The sequence below is a fragment of the Lepidochelys olivacea genome (genome assembly GCF_965140295.1).
Source record: "Lepidochelys olivacea isolate rLepOli2 genome assembly, chromosome: 17".
NCBI classification, from domain to species: Eukaryota; Metazoa; Chordata; order Testudines; family Cheloniidae; genus Lepidochelys; species Lepidochelys olivacea.
In genome coordinates this window covers 7,763,884-7,778,535 of record NC_140427.1, presented here as the reverse complement: position 1 = coordinate 7,778,535, position 14,652 = coordinate 7,763,884, and the positions used below count along the sequence as shown (strand labels likewise).

The 14,652-nt window shown below is 42.1% G+C and overlaps 1 protein-coding gene and 1 long non-coding RNA gene across 3 annotated transcripts in view; one reads left to right on the top strand and one right to left on the bottom strand.

Annotated features, from left to right (window-relative positions):
• The window catches only part of ACACA (acetyl-CoA carboxylase alpha), a 186,163-nt gene extending 177,521 nt beyond the window's left edge, over positions 1-8,642 (top strand). For both annotated transcript variants that reach the window (XM_084650728.1, XM_084650727.1), the window contains 2 exons: positions 3,782-3,918; positions 5,478-8,642. In XM_084650728.1, coding sequence (XP_084506854.1) covers positions 3,782-3,918; positions 5,478-5,604 — 264 coding nt within the window. In that variant the 3' untranslated portion in view covers positions 5,605-8,642. The remainder of the gene's footprint in view (positions 1-3,781; positions 3,919-5,477) is intronic.
• On the bottom strand, positions 6,129-13,804 carry LOC311532349. Its single transcript, XR_014714365.1, has 4 exons — positions 13,642-13,804; positions 12,791-12,968; positions 9,057-9,199; positions 6,129-6,266 (listed from the first exon to the last, which is right to left on the bottom strand). It is a non-coding gene; the product is annotated as an uncharacterized lncRNA (long non-coding RNA).
• Positions 13,805-14,652: the final 848 nt, after the last annotated feature.

The window sequence follows — 14,652 nt, the reverse complement described above, 5'->3', positions numbered from 1 at the left end:
GCAAAATGTGGAAGCTCAAGTGACAGCACTTAGAAAAAAATCCCAGTCTAAGACCCTGATCTCAGACCGATACGGAACATAACAAGTGTTTTTCATACTCAAACAATTGATCTGACCGTGCTGATTTTCAGCACCCCAGAAGCCTTACCACTTACCCTCACCTCATTGGATGCCTATTGGTTTGTTGTAAGGTTGCTCGTGAGCACAGGCCTATACGTACCCTGCTTTATTGTATGTGTGTACGTGTGCTAGTCTGTGATGGCTGGCTGACTTTATGAGGTTGCTCACGCATACTGATCTGCACAACCGAGATAGTGGTGTGTTGCTATAGGGTGGCTTGTAAGTGCTGGGGTGTTACTTATGTCAACACAGGAAAAGAGAGCATTTGTGGAATGGGAAAAACTTGTATCAGTTTCCTAAGCCTATGGAATTCTGTGCAAGATTAAGGAACAGACATGAAGCATGTCAGGCTGGATGTGTCTGTTAACTTTTTTTTATTCATATCCATAAATTATCTTGTGAGCAAAGAGTAAACCATACTCACAGCGAGCGGTTTTTCGATAGCATGTAACATTTCAACGTTACTGGGCATCCAATCCGAAAAAATCATTAAAAGGGCCATCATTCAAAGAAAGAGTCTAATTTTGACCAAAATTGGCAGAAAGTTTTTAAATACAATGTAACTCTGAACTCAAAATAGTGCTGTTTTGGAAAGTTTGGGAAATCATTAGCCCCAGGTGATCCATTTTCTCCTGTACTTCTTTTGTCTTTGGTTAAAGCACAAGTCTGTAGTCATAGGACAGTATGAGCTTCCTTGTACCAGGGAATACATCAAAATATCTGTCATTATTTCTAGCATGGACTGATTTGAGAAAGTGTTGTCTCCTATTTTTATGCTGATAATACGACCCCCTTCCTCTTAATTTTAAAACATATATTTTTGATGTTATCCTTTTGGCCGGAGATGCAAGTCGAAAGCATGTGTGGTACCATTGTAATTACCTATCACTGAATACAATGGCAATACATGTATACGGCTTAAATTGCTGTAATGACTCTTAGTACAAGGGCTGTAGAAGGTCTGGTATGAATATATCGTGTGAATAACAAAATTAACCCATGTACTCTTATGTAACCCCTCCATATAACTATAAGCTACCGCCTGCCTAACACAACACCCCAGGAGCTATGTTTACTCGCAAAAATTAAGCATGGTAATGTGCAGACACTTGAGACATTATTTCTACTGCCCCTCAGAATCTGTCCCTGCTACACAAGTCACTGTCGCATGCATTGGAGACCATCTCCTGTGGCATTTGCCTGTCCTTGTTGCATGGGTGCTCTCAGCTACTCTGCACAAAGGTGGGGCTGGCTTCTGGAGCAAAATGTCCCATGCTTGCTATCAAACTGCCATTGTTGATGGGCTGCTTAAAGATCCTGGACGGTTGCGTGACTCCATTTTGCATGTGTCAAGTGCTGCCTGAAGGAGGCTGTTGGTCATGGCAGTTTCTCTCTTGTTTTGAAATATCAGCTGCAGTGTGTCAGTAACCTAACGGCGGGCTGTTCTTTATAGGTCTGCTCCTGTCACCTACAACGTGGTCAAAGGGCAGAAATGCTCAAACATGGTCACAGGGCCCAGGTGGTACAACAAGCTTGAAGGGAGCGATGTCTCTGCCTGGTGATGGCTTCACAGATTAGGACAGTTACTTTGAAGTCATTGCAGGGGTTGACCTGACCTAACCAGAGAGTTCATGAAGACCCATGCAGGAGTTGAACCAAGTAGGCCTTGCTCAGTATCACTAGCAAGATCTGAAGGCAAGTAACTGCAGTCCGAACAGCAGCATACAAATGCCACGGGCAAGAAGCGTTGGCCCTTCTAATGATTTTTTTTTGGGTTGGATGCCCAATAATGTTGAAACATAACATGCTGTTGAACACCTGCTCCACTCGTGGAATCTGTGTCCACCCTGGTGATGACCACCAATGACATTTTTCTAGCTGATGGATTACCCTATCTCACCAACAAGACCCCCTTTTTAAAACCGATGGGTAGACTTACACTTGTGTCTCCAGGTCTCAAATTCCTTCTGTCTTCTTGAGTCAGAGACTAAATCCCTGGCAAGCCATAATGCTTATGTGGCTTTGTGAAGTATTCAAGCGAGAGGCAATGCTGTTTCCAGCCCCTGAGAGGTGGTTGATTTTTTTTTTTTTTTATGCACTCACCTCTTAAATTACTGTGTTGAGCTCATTGTCATTCTGACGTTAACTTCGTAGGGATAACAGCGAAGGATAGTGCACCTTTAAATGATGAGCTTTGTGTTTAATTACCCAAATCAAATGACATAAATATGAATGAGCACTAATGATGGTACTTGGTTTTTCCGGAAACCATTAACAAAACGATTCTTAAATGATTTGTAAAGAAAATGAGAGGAGAAAAGAGGAGCAAGAAGGCTATTAGGCATCTAACACACTCCTGAATTATTATATAGTCAACTACCTAGCAACTATCAGGCTAAATGATCTTGCAAAAAAAAATTTGTGGCTGAGGCTTTTCATGGTTGTAGACACCTTGACCTGTTGTGTTATGCTCACATCTACTAAAATGGGGGTTAGGTGTCTTGGTTGGTTATGGACTCAGAGGACTGAAGTGACAATGTGCGGTTTCTCTTAGACGTCAGACTAGAAGATCATGCGGGCCCCTCGTGGACCTGCACATCACGGGCAACAGAACCTCACCCACCCACTCCTGTCATAGACCTGTCCTCTCTGGCTTAGTTACTAAAATCCTCAAATAATGATTTAAGGACATCAAATTGCAGACAATCCACAATTTACTCCAGTGACCCGTGCTAAACAGGAAGGTGAAAACTTCCTTTCCCTTGTAAACTGCCCCACACAACTGCTGGAAATAGAGGAGTTTGGTTTCATAGGTTCTAATTCTACTTGAGGAGCCTTTATTTTCCAAAAAAAGAAAAGTAAAACGGTTGAGGAGTAGCTAAATGCAGGAGCCAAGGGAATACACTTATCATTGACTCTGAATCTCTTTGTGACTATTTCCCATATCACCAAACCATTCTATAATCTAGTACAACAGATGCTCTTCTCCAGAGAAGCCAAGTCCCAGAATACTGGCAGTGGAGCATTTGGTGTTGCTCTGGTCACTGCTGGGAGAATCTCACCTTCTCCTAAACTTGCTGGGACTTTAAAAAGAACACAGAGACAAGAAGTACGCTGGTGCCTTAGATCCGTAAGAGCAGCTCTGCCTACTTGTGTGTAGGGACTGATGGATGTGTGACCGATAATTGTGCTGTCTCTGAAAGCTCTAGGGCATGGGCCCTGATCATAAAAGAGGTTTTTGGAAATCATGGGTAAAGTTTGTCATTCCATTGCCTCATGAGAAAGAAGAAGAGGTCACCAGCCCTCTGAGCAGAGGCACCTCTTAGAATAAATAACCCACAGCACTAAGTGTTTTAAACTGGAGCTACTGCCTCCATGTTTCCATTTAATCACGTTAAGAAAGGAGGCATAGAACAAGTACATCATTCTCTGACTTCTGCTAATTGTTAGTTGCATTCCATAGCCATAAAAGTTAACTGCACCAGGAAATCACAAAGGATCTTCTTGCCTAATATTTTACCCACAGTTGCCAGTAATTGCTAATTAAGTTTCAGAAATGGTAGCATTGGGAGCAGGACAGTGCAATCTGTCAATGGAAGTTCCATAGAACCCCAGTGCACATTTTGGAACCATTTCAGGGACACTCGCTGTTTGTTTGCAGGCGTACTTATGGGATAACAATAAGGATCTAGTGGAGTGGCTGGAGAAACAGCTAACAGAAGAAGACGGCATTCGCTCAGTTGTGGATGAAAACATCAAATACATCTCCAGAGACTACATACTCAAACAGATACGCAGGTAAGCCAACTACTGATTTCCTGAGGCAGAGCTCTAGGACAAAACCCTCACTGCCCCCTTTAGTAAGCAGAAAAGCTCTCTCTACATAAGGGATTTTTTTCCTAAAATTTTCTGAGGTTGTAGTAACAATGAAAGTTGTCATCTCACATTTTCGGACAAGGTCTGGAGATGCAGCAGTGGGAAATTTTGGGACAGGGAGCACTAGTATAGGCAATAAGACCAAAGCAACTAGAATTTGGCCATCAAGGTCTCAGTCCATCCAGGTAATTATACAGCCCTCCTCACTGCAGTTTCAGAACACCAGTGAATTTGTGAGGTGTTTTAAATAAAGGGACAGGGTGAGGTTGAAATCAAGTTTTTTGTTTAAATAAATGCACTTAAGATTGTTAAAACTGAGCAAATTTTAGAAATCTAACCTTAAAGTTTTTACTTGCTGTCATATAAAGTTGATTGGATACAAAACCTAAATGTAACTTTGTTTTTACAGGCACCTTGAACTCAAAATGTATTGTAGTCTGTGAAAGACACTCAGCTCAAAATGTCAAAGGCCCTGCTTCAGCCCCACTGACATTAAGAGCACACTTTGCTGAAACAAGGTCATGGAAGCCACAGTAAAACAGTTGTGGTGTTCCCCATATTGATACAAATATAGGAAAATTAAAGTGGTTCCATTCTCTAAATGTGAGGGGGTAGTGAGGAAAGCTCTCTGAGCTACACTACCCTACCGTCTCCTGTTAAAGGCTTAGCAGATATTTGGTAGGGCACAATGTTGCTGCAGGCTTTCTTGGATGTGATTTCTTCTGTTTCTCAGTCTCACCTAAAGGATGAGTTCTCTGTTCCCTTCCACAAATCCTGCTGCTGCTCAAGTACAAGAGTGCAGAATATGCTAGCTGCCTCCCACCCTAGCTTTTCTCTGGGGAAACTGGACCCAGTTTCTAACATCCCTTTTGTTCTGATTAATTTTCAAAGATCACGCAGCAGGACACTGTGTAATCCAAATGTCGACACTATTTTCTCTCTTGTTAGGTACCAAAATGCAACTTTATTACAGACTGGAAAGCCTCCAGAGGCTTGCAGCCTTTCCCCAAAACTAGAGTTAGAGGGGAATGTGAGGTAACAACCAGGGAGTGCAAATGACATGACTGTGAGCAGCCTTCTGCATCAGGGAGCGCAATGCTCGCCACCGCCTCTTTCTACCCATCACAATCCTTGACCCTGCCCTGAGTTTACTCTTCGGACCCTCTTCCTCTTCAAAATGCCATTGGCACTCACGTGTACATTGTGCATTGCTTGGTGCTGAGACTCTGTCCTCATCATTAATCTAAGAGCTGCTTGAGCTCAGTTCGTAATAAACCTCTTGCTGGCTTGTCCAGACACTTTTAAAAATCCTCTATTTCAATTAGAGCAGGGAAATGAGATCAGGTGAAAATCTTCAGGCTTACAGTTTGCACACTGGGCTGTACTCCGCTTGCTAAATTTCTCTGCCAAGTTGGACCAGGAGAAAGGGGCTAGCAGTTGGGGTGAGATGGGTGCCCTTGCTAACCCTCTTGTCTTTGCAGCTTGGTGCAGGCCAATCCTGAGGTTGCCATGGATTCCATCGTCCACATGACCCAGCATATATCCCCTACCCAGCGAGCTGAGATAGTGCGTATTCTTTCAACAATGGACTCACCTCCTTCAACATAAGAGCATCTGTTTCCCACCCTCTTCCTTTTCCTGCTCAGTGGTGAACACTGTACTGAGAAGAGGAAGCAAAAGGAAGAATGGTATTTTTAGTTTTTAAAATCACACTGACCCGAGGGAGCATGCTCTCTGGCCCCAGAGACATAAGGAAAACAAAACTGCTGAGGAATTAACTTATGGATGTCTAACTGTACCTTATTTATTTAACAAAGAGTGACTGGACCAATGCATCAGCTAGCTGTGTGGCTGCCCTCTGAAAGCAGTAGGAAAAGACAATGAAGGGTACTGTGGTACCATGAGGTCTTAGAGCAGCAAAGTAAGGGCTTTCTTACACTATGCCCTTCTCCCACACACCCCCAGTCTGGTGATGGTGGTCTTGTTTCAGCAGACAAATGTGCCAGTGGCATGCTGGCTGGTCAGGGGTTTGTTAAACGCACATGGGAAGATACTACAAAGAAATGGGAAAACAGTATTTGTTCATGGCTCTGTTACGCTGGGGAGGAGCTCATCCTGCTCTCTTCTCTCCTCTCCTCTCTGATGGTCGCAAGTTTCATTACATATCTGTCTTGGTTGTTTACTTAGTACCTGTTGTTTCAGTATTTTCATTCCAGGAGCTATACTGCAGGCTTTCACGGTCTCAGACAGGGCAGAGATGAAGTAGTATCCTGTAAAAAGAAAAATACTTAGAAAAAGCTACCATTTGCCATGTATCCAGTTTATGACAGTAATAATTATGACCTATCACACGGGTTAATTCTGGTCCCCTCTCTCGTGTGTCTGCAGAACTATATTTATATTCTATCTGCACATTCACAGGCTATTCCGTTACTTATTCATTCTGTCTCACCTAGGAAGCAAACGATCATTCCATAAAGAGGGGGGAAAGTGGCAAAAGTAAAAGTCACAGAAATACTGAAATTAAAACCAGCTCTCTGTCTCACAATAATTTTTTGTACTCTGTTACCGAAAGTGATGTTTTTAAAATGAAAAACGCAGCTGCTCAGGCTCTTGTGTGGACAGAGGCATTTCTGAGCTCGTTAGAAAAATGTAAATGGGAGTCTGGGTAATGTTTGTATATTGGGCTTTTTTCCCCTCCCTTACCATTTTAAATGTGTGGGAGTCCTCCATCCATGTACTGAGGAGCTAATGGCTATTACCCTAACAGCACCATCTATTCACTTGATCCTACCCTTCAGCAAATTGTCATTTTCTTTCTTGTCTAATACTTTTATTCATTTGACAGACTGACATGGCTAAGTAAGGCTGCACTTAAACCCCCCCTTTAAAAAAAACAACTTTATCCCAAAACTTTCTGGGAAGGTTTGACACAGAGGAGGCCTGGTAAGAATGTCATCATTGGGAGTTCTGCACAAGGATTTTAAATTGCTTTGGCAGCTAGGTTGATTTCTCCTCCCCAAAAAAACCCCAGCCTGTATTTTTACTGAGGGTTCCTGGTGGTGATATAAACCACAGCAGAATCCTGAGATGACAGCACAACATCTAGTCTTAATTATTTTAATAGGAAATAGGTCTCAATGTGAATCAAAGCATTCACATCACTGGGGGCTTGTCTACACTTACCGGAGGATCAACACTGCGGCGATCGATTTAGCAGGTCTTCACTAGACCCACTAAATCCACCTGTGATTGAGAAGAGTAAGGGGAGTCAACATCATGTAGTGTGGACCCCACGGTAAGTAGAGCTAAGCTACATCGATTTGAGTTACACTATTCACATAGACAAGGCCTAATTGTCTGATCTTCTACACAACTTTTTTCTTATAGAAAATCTGAAGTAACATGTTTCTCCAGAAACATTTTTTAAAATGAACAGTATCAGACATTATAGAATTTAGACTGGCTGTTTGTCCCATAGTTACTGTAAAACAATATTATAGAAATGCTTCTACAGTTTTCTCTCTTCTCAGCAGTGTCAAACCATAACAGGTAGGCTAGTATCAACAAGCCTAGTTTTTGCTAAAACATAAAATCAACACAAGTTTGAGGCATTTGTTGTGCAGACCAGACCCATCCCAAGCCATGTTCACTGGCCCTGACAAAGGGTAAAAATAGCTTCATATCCCTGCTGCCAAGTCCTCACTGCTACTTTTAGCAAGACAGCACAGGTATGTCTACACAAGCTGCAGCGAAGACATAGCCTTCCACTGCAAGCACAATTCTCTCAACTAGTAAGGATTTATTGGACAGACTGACTGTTGGCCCTTTCCATTGTAGCAGCTGTCAAAAATCAACTTTTCACCAAGAGTTGGTAGGCCCTGAAATTACATCTGCTTGTGTTACTGGTGCACTTAGTAACTGTATAGAAAGAGCGGAATTGCCCATTCTCATGCATTAAAAACATTTCTTTGGTAAAGGATTCTGGAGCCTTTAGGGGTCTCACTGCTGAAGCATGTGAATCATTTCTGAGATAAGAGCCTCATTTTAAAAGATTCGGGAGAAGCACTTTTCCATCCCACCCACTCATAGACAAGCTAGTGCAGCTCTGAGGAGCCTTGACAAAGTACATATTCTGAAGATGCTTGTAAGCATTACAACATTTCAGTGCTGTTCTTTTTTATACAGGTTAAGAGCTGTTAAAGTTAGCACATGCTAGTTTAGAAGCTGGTTGTGGCTTAAATTGTCCTTAAAGCAGTTTTTTATGAATTGTTTGTTTCATTCAAACTGACTATAATCTAATAGTAAATGGCTCCGCCCTGCAAACAACCCTACTATTAACATCTTAATTAAACTTGAAGCATCACATAAAAGCCACTCTGGAGGAGCTAGGCACAGACCTTGCCCAGCTTCAAGCTCCCCTTTTCACGTTGAGTGGGACAGCCAGTCATCCCAGAGACTAAGACCTTATAGCAACACTACCAGAAAACGAAGTCTACTGTACATATTAAGTCCTGCTCTGTGTCTGTTTGCAGTTGAGAAAGGACGCAGCCTGGCCATGTTACTGCTGGACATCTATGGTACTTGCTGATGTATTTCACTTACCTCAAGTTTCTTTTAATAAAAAGAATCTGTTTAAGACTCTTTTCATTGCTACCAGTGGAACCATGTATTCCGTATGTGGGGGTTTTGGTAAGCGCTCCCTCTTTTAGCTCTAACTCAATTCAATGGAGGCGGTTGTTTATGTAGAAGACATTAAAGGTGATATTGCACCAGATTGAGTTCTGAGGAAGTTCAGATCCAGGCATGTGACCCTGCCGCCCAAAAGCTTGGCTAAATTCACATCTAGAGCTGAACTTCGAGGTTCAGGCCCATTACTTCAAGAGTCTGGGCTGCTAATTCCGCTAGTGGGTTTGCATGGCCACCCCTTTCATTTCAACTTGCACTCAAGCTCCATAGATCACACACAGTTTTAAAATGCGTACTAAGTCTGGGTAGTTCATGCTTAAGCCTGGGAAAAGACTGTACTATGTAACACTTAAAAGCACACGTATTTTCACCTGTTCTCGTAAGTTGCCAGCCCTTTTCTTCATTTCATCCCCTTTTTAACTTCTCACGCCGTGAAGCCAGGGGCTTAATTTGTCGCATCTATCGTTCCCATGATATCGAACTACTAAAACGTGAATGCAGGAAAATCTGAGTTCTGAAATAGAAAAATGTTTATAGTCAAACACAAATATACTCAGTGGAATATAAATCAAGGCAACATCCAGCACATTAACATTCTTGCCTTCTTGTTACAACACACAGGAGCTGATACTCCTCCATCAACACCTGGCTTTAAGAATGGTTGAACATTTCCCAGCGAAGCAGAAGGGGAATGAAATCGCACCTTGCTTTAATTTCACTTTTCTTTTTCACATGATCAGTTACAAACAGTTTTTACCACACTGGTTTGTGGCAAACTACCTAATAGATGCTTTAAAGTGCTAGGACTAATTCCTGTCCTAGATTTAAATCAATCTAGTGTTTTCCGGGCCTTGAAGCCTGTGTCTGCTTTACCTATATTGGCAAACTAAGGGCAGAACAGTTAAGTCCACGTGTCCGTTCTCACTGCAGATAGAGAGAATGCCATGAGCAGTGTACACCCACTATACAGTTTGACTATAAATTTATTTGAACCCTGAACCAACTCCTACACTAGATATGCATTCATAGAAACTCCCACCCAGAGCTTCTGAAATGGAATTGCAGATATAGCTAATTTAAATGTTTCCCCCTGCCAGCTAAGTTACAAACATAAATCCAATACAGACTTCACCCCACACAGGGTTTTAAAAATCTCCACCTCTAATTAATGGTAAGTATTTAACACAATTTCCAACTAAATTGTATCAACCCAGCAGTTCCAGTTATTTTCACGCATTTCTTGAACCAGAATCCTGAGGGTTAAAGAGAGAAATCACCTTAACAATCATAATAGAATTTAGAGGGGAAAAAACCTACTGAACTCCAGAAATGCATTTAAAACTCTTTAGCCTAAAATATCTACATATTAAAATGCCAAGAAAAGTGCCAAAGCTGTAAGCTTTCAAAAGCCCAAGATCAAAGTGCTATCATCTTTTAATTTAAACCTTTTGTTGCATCAACAGTCTCAAGAGGGATGAGAGAGATCAAAATAAAAACTGAAACAAACTGTGGCTTTGTAGCTGTTTTTGTTTTAGTCTCTTCTCTCAATTTGGGCCACAAAATAGGTCAGCTCCATTACTGATCAGCCTTCCCACAAATATTTAAAACAAATTGAATTGCACACCCAATACCCATCACAATTACGCCAGGCACAATAACTAAATTAGCAATTCAACAAAATAATTGGAAATGCGATTCTCTCTATTCCACAGTCTCCCTCGGGGGTTTAGCCGATCTATGGGGGGAAAACTCCGCTTTACTAATTCTGCAGCTAATTAGAGACACACTTGTAAATGAAGTTGTTTGTCTGAAACTTGAAATTCTCTGCTGGGGGAGAGGAAAAATTCAGACCCCCCCACCCCCAAAACACACACACACACACCCCTACCTGATCCACAATGTCTTTAAAAGGCTATAATGCACATACAGCTAGGAACTAATAAGCAGATATATCATGAATTAATAAGGAATTAATATTCTGTTGGGAAAAATCTTACTCACTGTTAATTGGTAGTATCAGGAAAACTTACTGGAAACCATTCTGGTATCACTGTCCTTATTAATAACCATTTACACCTTTTGACCATAAAATAGTCCTGCAATGAGAGCGGGAGCATTTTCTGCTAACTCTCCACAGCACCCTGGCTACCTTTCTGTAGAGACAGGGAGTCTATGACTAGCCACAGCCAGGTAGACAGTGGTTCACCAGCTATTAGGAAGCATTGTTGTAGAGAGCAGGAGTCAGAAGCCTGGCTCCCCTTCGATTTGCTGTGTGACCATGACCTGGTCACTTGATTTGTTTGTGCATCAATGTAATCCTCTGTGAACTAGACCTCGTACTCACCTGTGGTGGGCATAGTTAGTGTGCAAAGTCCGAAGCCTGATACAAGCTTGGTATTACCACCCCCACACGAGTGAGTAAAAGGAAAATGGGACTGGTAAAATTTGCCTACAGACACAGACTTTTACAACCTCCAATATAGCCAGACCCTGGCAAACAGAAAGATTCACTTAATTCCTTTTCCAACTAAACGCATGCCCCACAAGAATCATGCCCTACACAGCATTGGGCAGCCACCATTAGCCCAACGTTGGAATGGAAATCAGGACTAAATATTTAATAGAACAGCAGTGGCTGGGGTAAGTTTCTATTAAGGTTTGAATTTTGCAGGCCCAGAGAGTCTGTGTTTAGGGGAGACCCAGGAAAAAAAGACTTACAATATGGAATTTACAGACCAACCTGAATTCCAGAACTTTGAGGTACTTTCTGAGCATACAAAACACTTAGGCCTTGGGTAATTTGCCCTTTTTTTGCTGTCGGAATAAGCTTTGCGTCCTAGCCGGTCTCTGCAGTAATTCACATTGACCACAACACCACCTCCTAGCGAGGCCAGAGCTGATTAACTGCAGGCTGCCCTGCCACTGGACTCAGCCACGTAACCGCTCGAGGCACTCCTGTAGATGGCTCTGATTAGCCCCTACTCAAGAATTACACAGGCTGTGTTTCGGCTGCCAGCATATTCAGATCCTGGAAACGTACCATTTGCACATCAGGAATAAAGAACTGACCTTACCAGCAAGGTTAGTAGATGAAACGGGGTCCTTGCAGGCTAAACCTTCCTTTCTAAGGTTCCCTTGATAAATCACACTAACCAGGTAGGGGGAAGAAAAAGCCTGCTTAAATGCTGATAAGTAAATTCAAAAGCATCCTTAGTAGGGCTTTGAATCACTCTTATCTCTTCAAACAATATGAACTAGAAGTTATCACATTTGAAGTGTTTCATGTAACCCTTTTAACACTACCTCCAGCTACGACTTTAAAGGACACAGGAGTCAAACTGAAAAGGAATTTTAAACCAGGCATGTACAGTCAGCCCCTCAAGTCAAAGCAACGTAATCCTACGCCGAGAATAGGCGCCGGACTTGTTGGAGCAGTAATGTAGGAGACGCATGTCCGGCTTCCTTTTAAACATCCTTAATGGTTGCTCTAACTGCGTAAGCGGCGTGAAACCATTCCGCCGACACCAACTTGGGAAGCGGCTCATTTCCTCCACTTGATGGCCCTCAGAATTGTGGCGATTAAATCATGAGACTTTTTTGTAATGACGTTAGCAGACCACAGGTCGGAGGCTTTCAGCTATTCAGAAATTAAGTGCTGGTATTGTTCAACCTGCGGGGAAAATACTTCTGGAGTGTCAGCCCACGGTCTTGCTGGTATGTCGGGGTGCGGGGAGAAATGAACCAGAGCTGCTGCTGTATTGGCTTATGAGGAATGATGTGGAAGAGTTCGTTGCCTTAGCCACCGCAGACCGTAAGACAGATCGCAGTGACTGGCTGTGGCTACTTTTGCAGCCTGTAGGTTTAGGACCGTCAGGCGTGCTCTGATGTGTAGGCTACATTTCTGTCTACTCAACATTAGCCTGTTAATTGACACGACATTGCTCGACACTAGGACACTGAAGCCTGCTTCCATAAAGCCAGCCTTCCCTTTGCTCACTGTGACCTACATGTGATGTAATGCTTCTCCTCTTCCTCCTAGGACACAATACAAATATAGAGGCTTTGTCCACCCCCCAAACAGCACTAGTTAAGTAGCACTGCTTACCCTTGATTCTTTGTGGCTGGATTTCGCCCCTCCGCCAGCCATGCCCTCGTACATTGCAGGGAGAGCTAAGACTGTTGCAAACTTCACAGCATAAGGTTGTTATTTGGATCCAGGAATAGAAAGACCAATAGTGACATTTGCTAAGTTTCTCCCTGGCAAATTTTGACAAGTCAGAGCCCTGGAAAGATAGGAGAAAAAAAAATATCAATGTGCTCCTATGCTACCTACAACGACTGCTTTTCTGCGAGTGGACATCAAGATTTATTCATCCACGCTACATGCATTTTGTAAGACAAAGTCAATGCTCACCTGGGCACAGATATTTTATAAACCCAAGAAAAATGTTATATTTTCTACAGGGGACAATAACTCTCCTCCACCCACTGATCAAGAGGGCCACAACTGGACGGTGGCCAGCGAAGGATCACGATGCAACATGTTGATAAGTTTCAGCACTGGCATTTCCGTATTGTTACGCAACGCACAGCTGCTCTCTTTTGTTGCTGTGGTGCTAGACAATTCTCAGGTGCCTAGTGCAAAGGAGATAAGGAGAGCGGGGCCAACTTATTTTTGAATCAGCTGAGCAATGGAGCTAATGGCTATTGCCTGGCTGCAACGTATTGTAAAGGTGAATCTTTGAAACACTCTGCTCAAGTTTACTTAAAGCAAAGAACTGATCCATTTTCTAATTCCATATTGATTATAAGATCAGTTTGATGCAATTGAATCTATTCGTGTTTAACCAAAATATAAGTGCCTTTACCCTGTAACGAAGAGAATGAATATTCCATCGCCTGAATTTTCCATCAGCCTTCAGTATGAACTTGAAAAAAAGAAAATATTTTGCTTACTGGTAACTTTCTGTTCTTCGTGTTCCTTGATACTGGGGCGTAGAGTTTGGATCACGCCATCCTAGTGTTCCTAGCAAAATAAAATAAATCAACTCCACACAAAAGGAAAGGGATGTTTTATTCGTCATTAAAAATGCCTCTGAATTCAGTCCTGATAACAGGTCTGAACTCATTTAAAAATCAGCAGTAGCCCCACACACAAAAATAAAGTATTCGATTTTATTAAAATGCAAATCAATCAACTAATCTGTCTTTCAGGTAACAGTTCAATAGCAGGATCCGTGTCAATTAAAATAGTTTCCAATTTATTCTTTGCTGGAAGGAGGGTGGTATCCTGAATTCTAAAACCGCCTTGTATGATTATGTATTTTATACCATCTCTGCTGTCTCATACCCTTCATATGTTCTAGCTAATTAAGCGTATTTTCTCCAAATACTTTGGAGTAACTGATATTTCAGTGTCATGCAGGACAATGTCCCAATAGTGGGGGGAACCCGATACTTCCATAAATTCTGGCATACTGTCGTAGGTATAGAAAGCCAGTACTCATGTCTTTCATCCACCCGATTAGGTGACCACAAGTTAACAAGTTACGTATAAAATACCCAAGGAGGTTATGTTATAACCAAAGCTGAAAGAGCTCCTGCTGAGATGTACTAGTTTATAACTGGCCTGATTTCCAGCAGTGCAGAGCTCCCAACAGCCGCCACTCAGGTAAAATCAGGCCACTTATTTAGGAAACTACACATAATATTTGGCCAGTGCTTTCACCCAACCCCCACTGGATGAGCATTCAGAAGTTCTAAAGAAGGGAACGCTTTTTATAATCCTTGTCTTATTACAGACAAACTTGAAAGCAACACACACACAGTTTTAAGTGATCGAATAAACATGCAAAAAAAACATTACGTACCTTTACGTTTTTGTAGAAGTGCTTTGGAATTCCTCAAGATAAAAAGCACTATGCACATGTTATTAATTGTCCTTATTAATTTACCACTTACTACAGC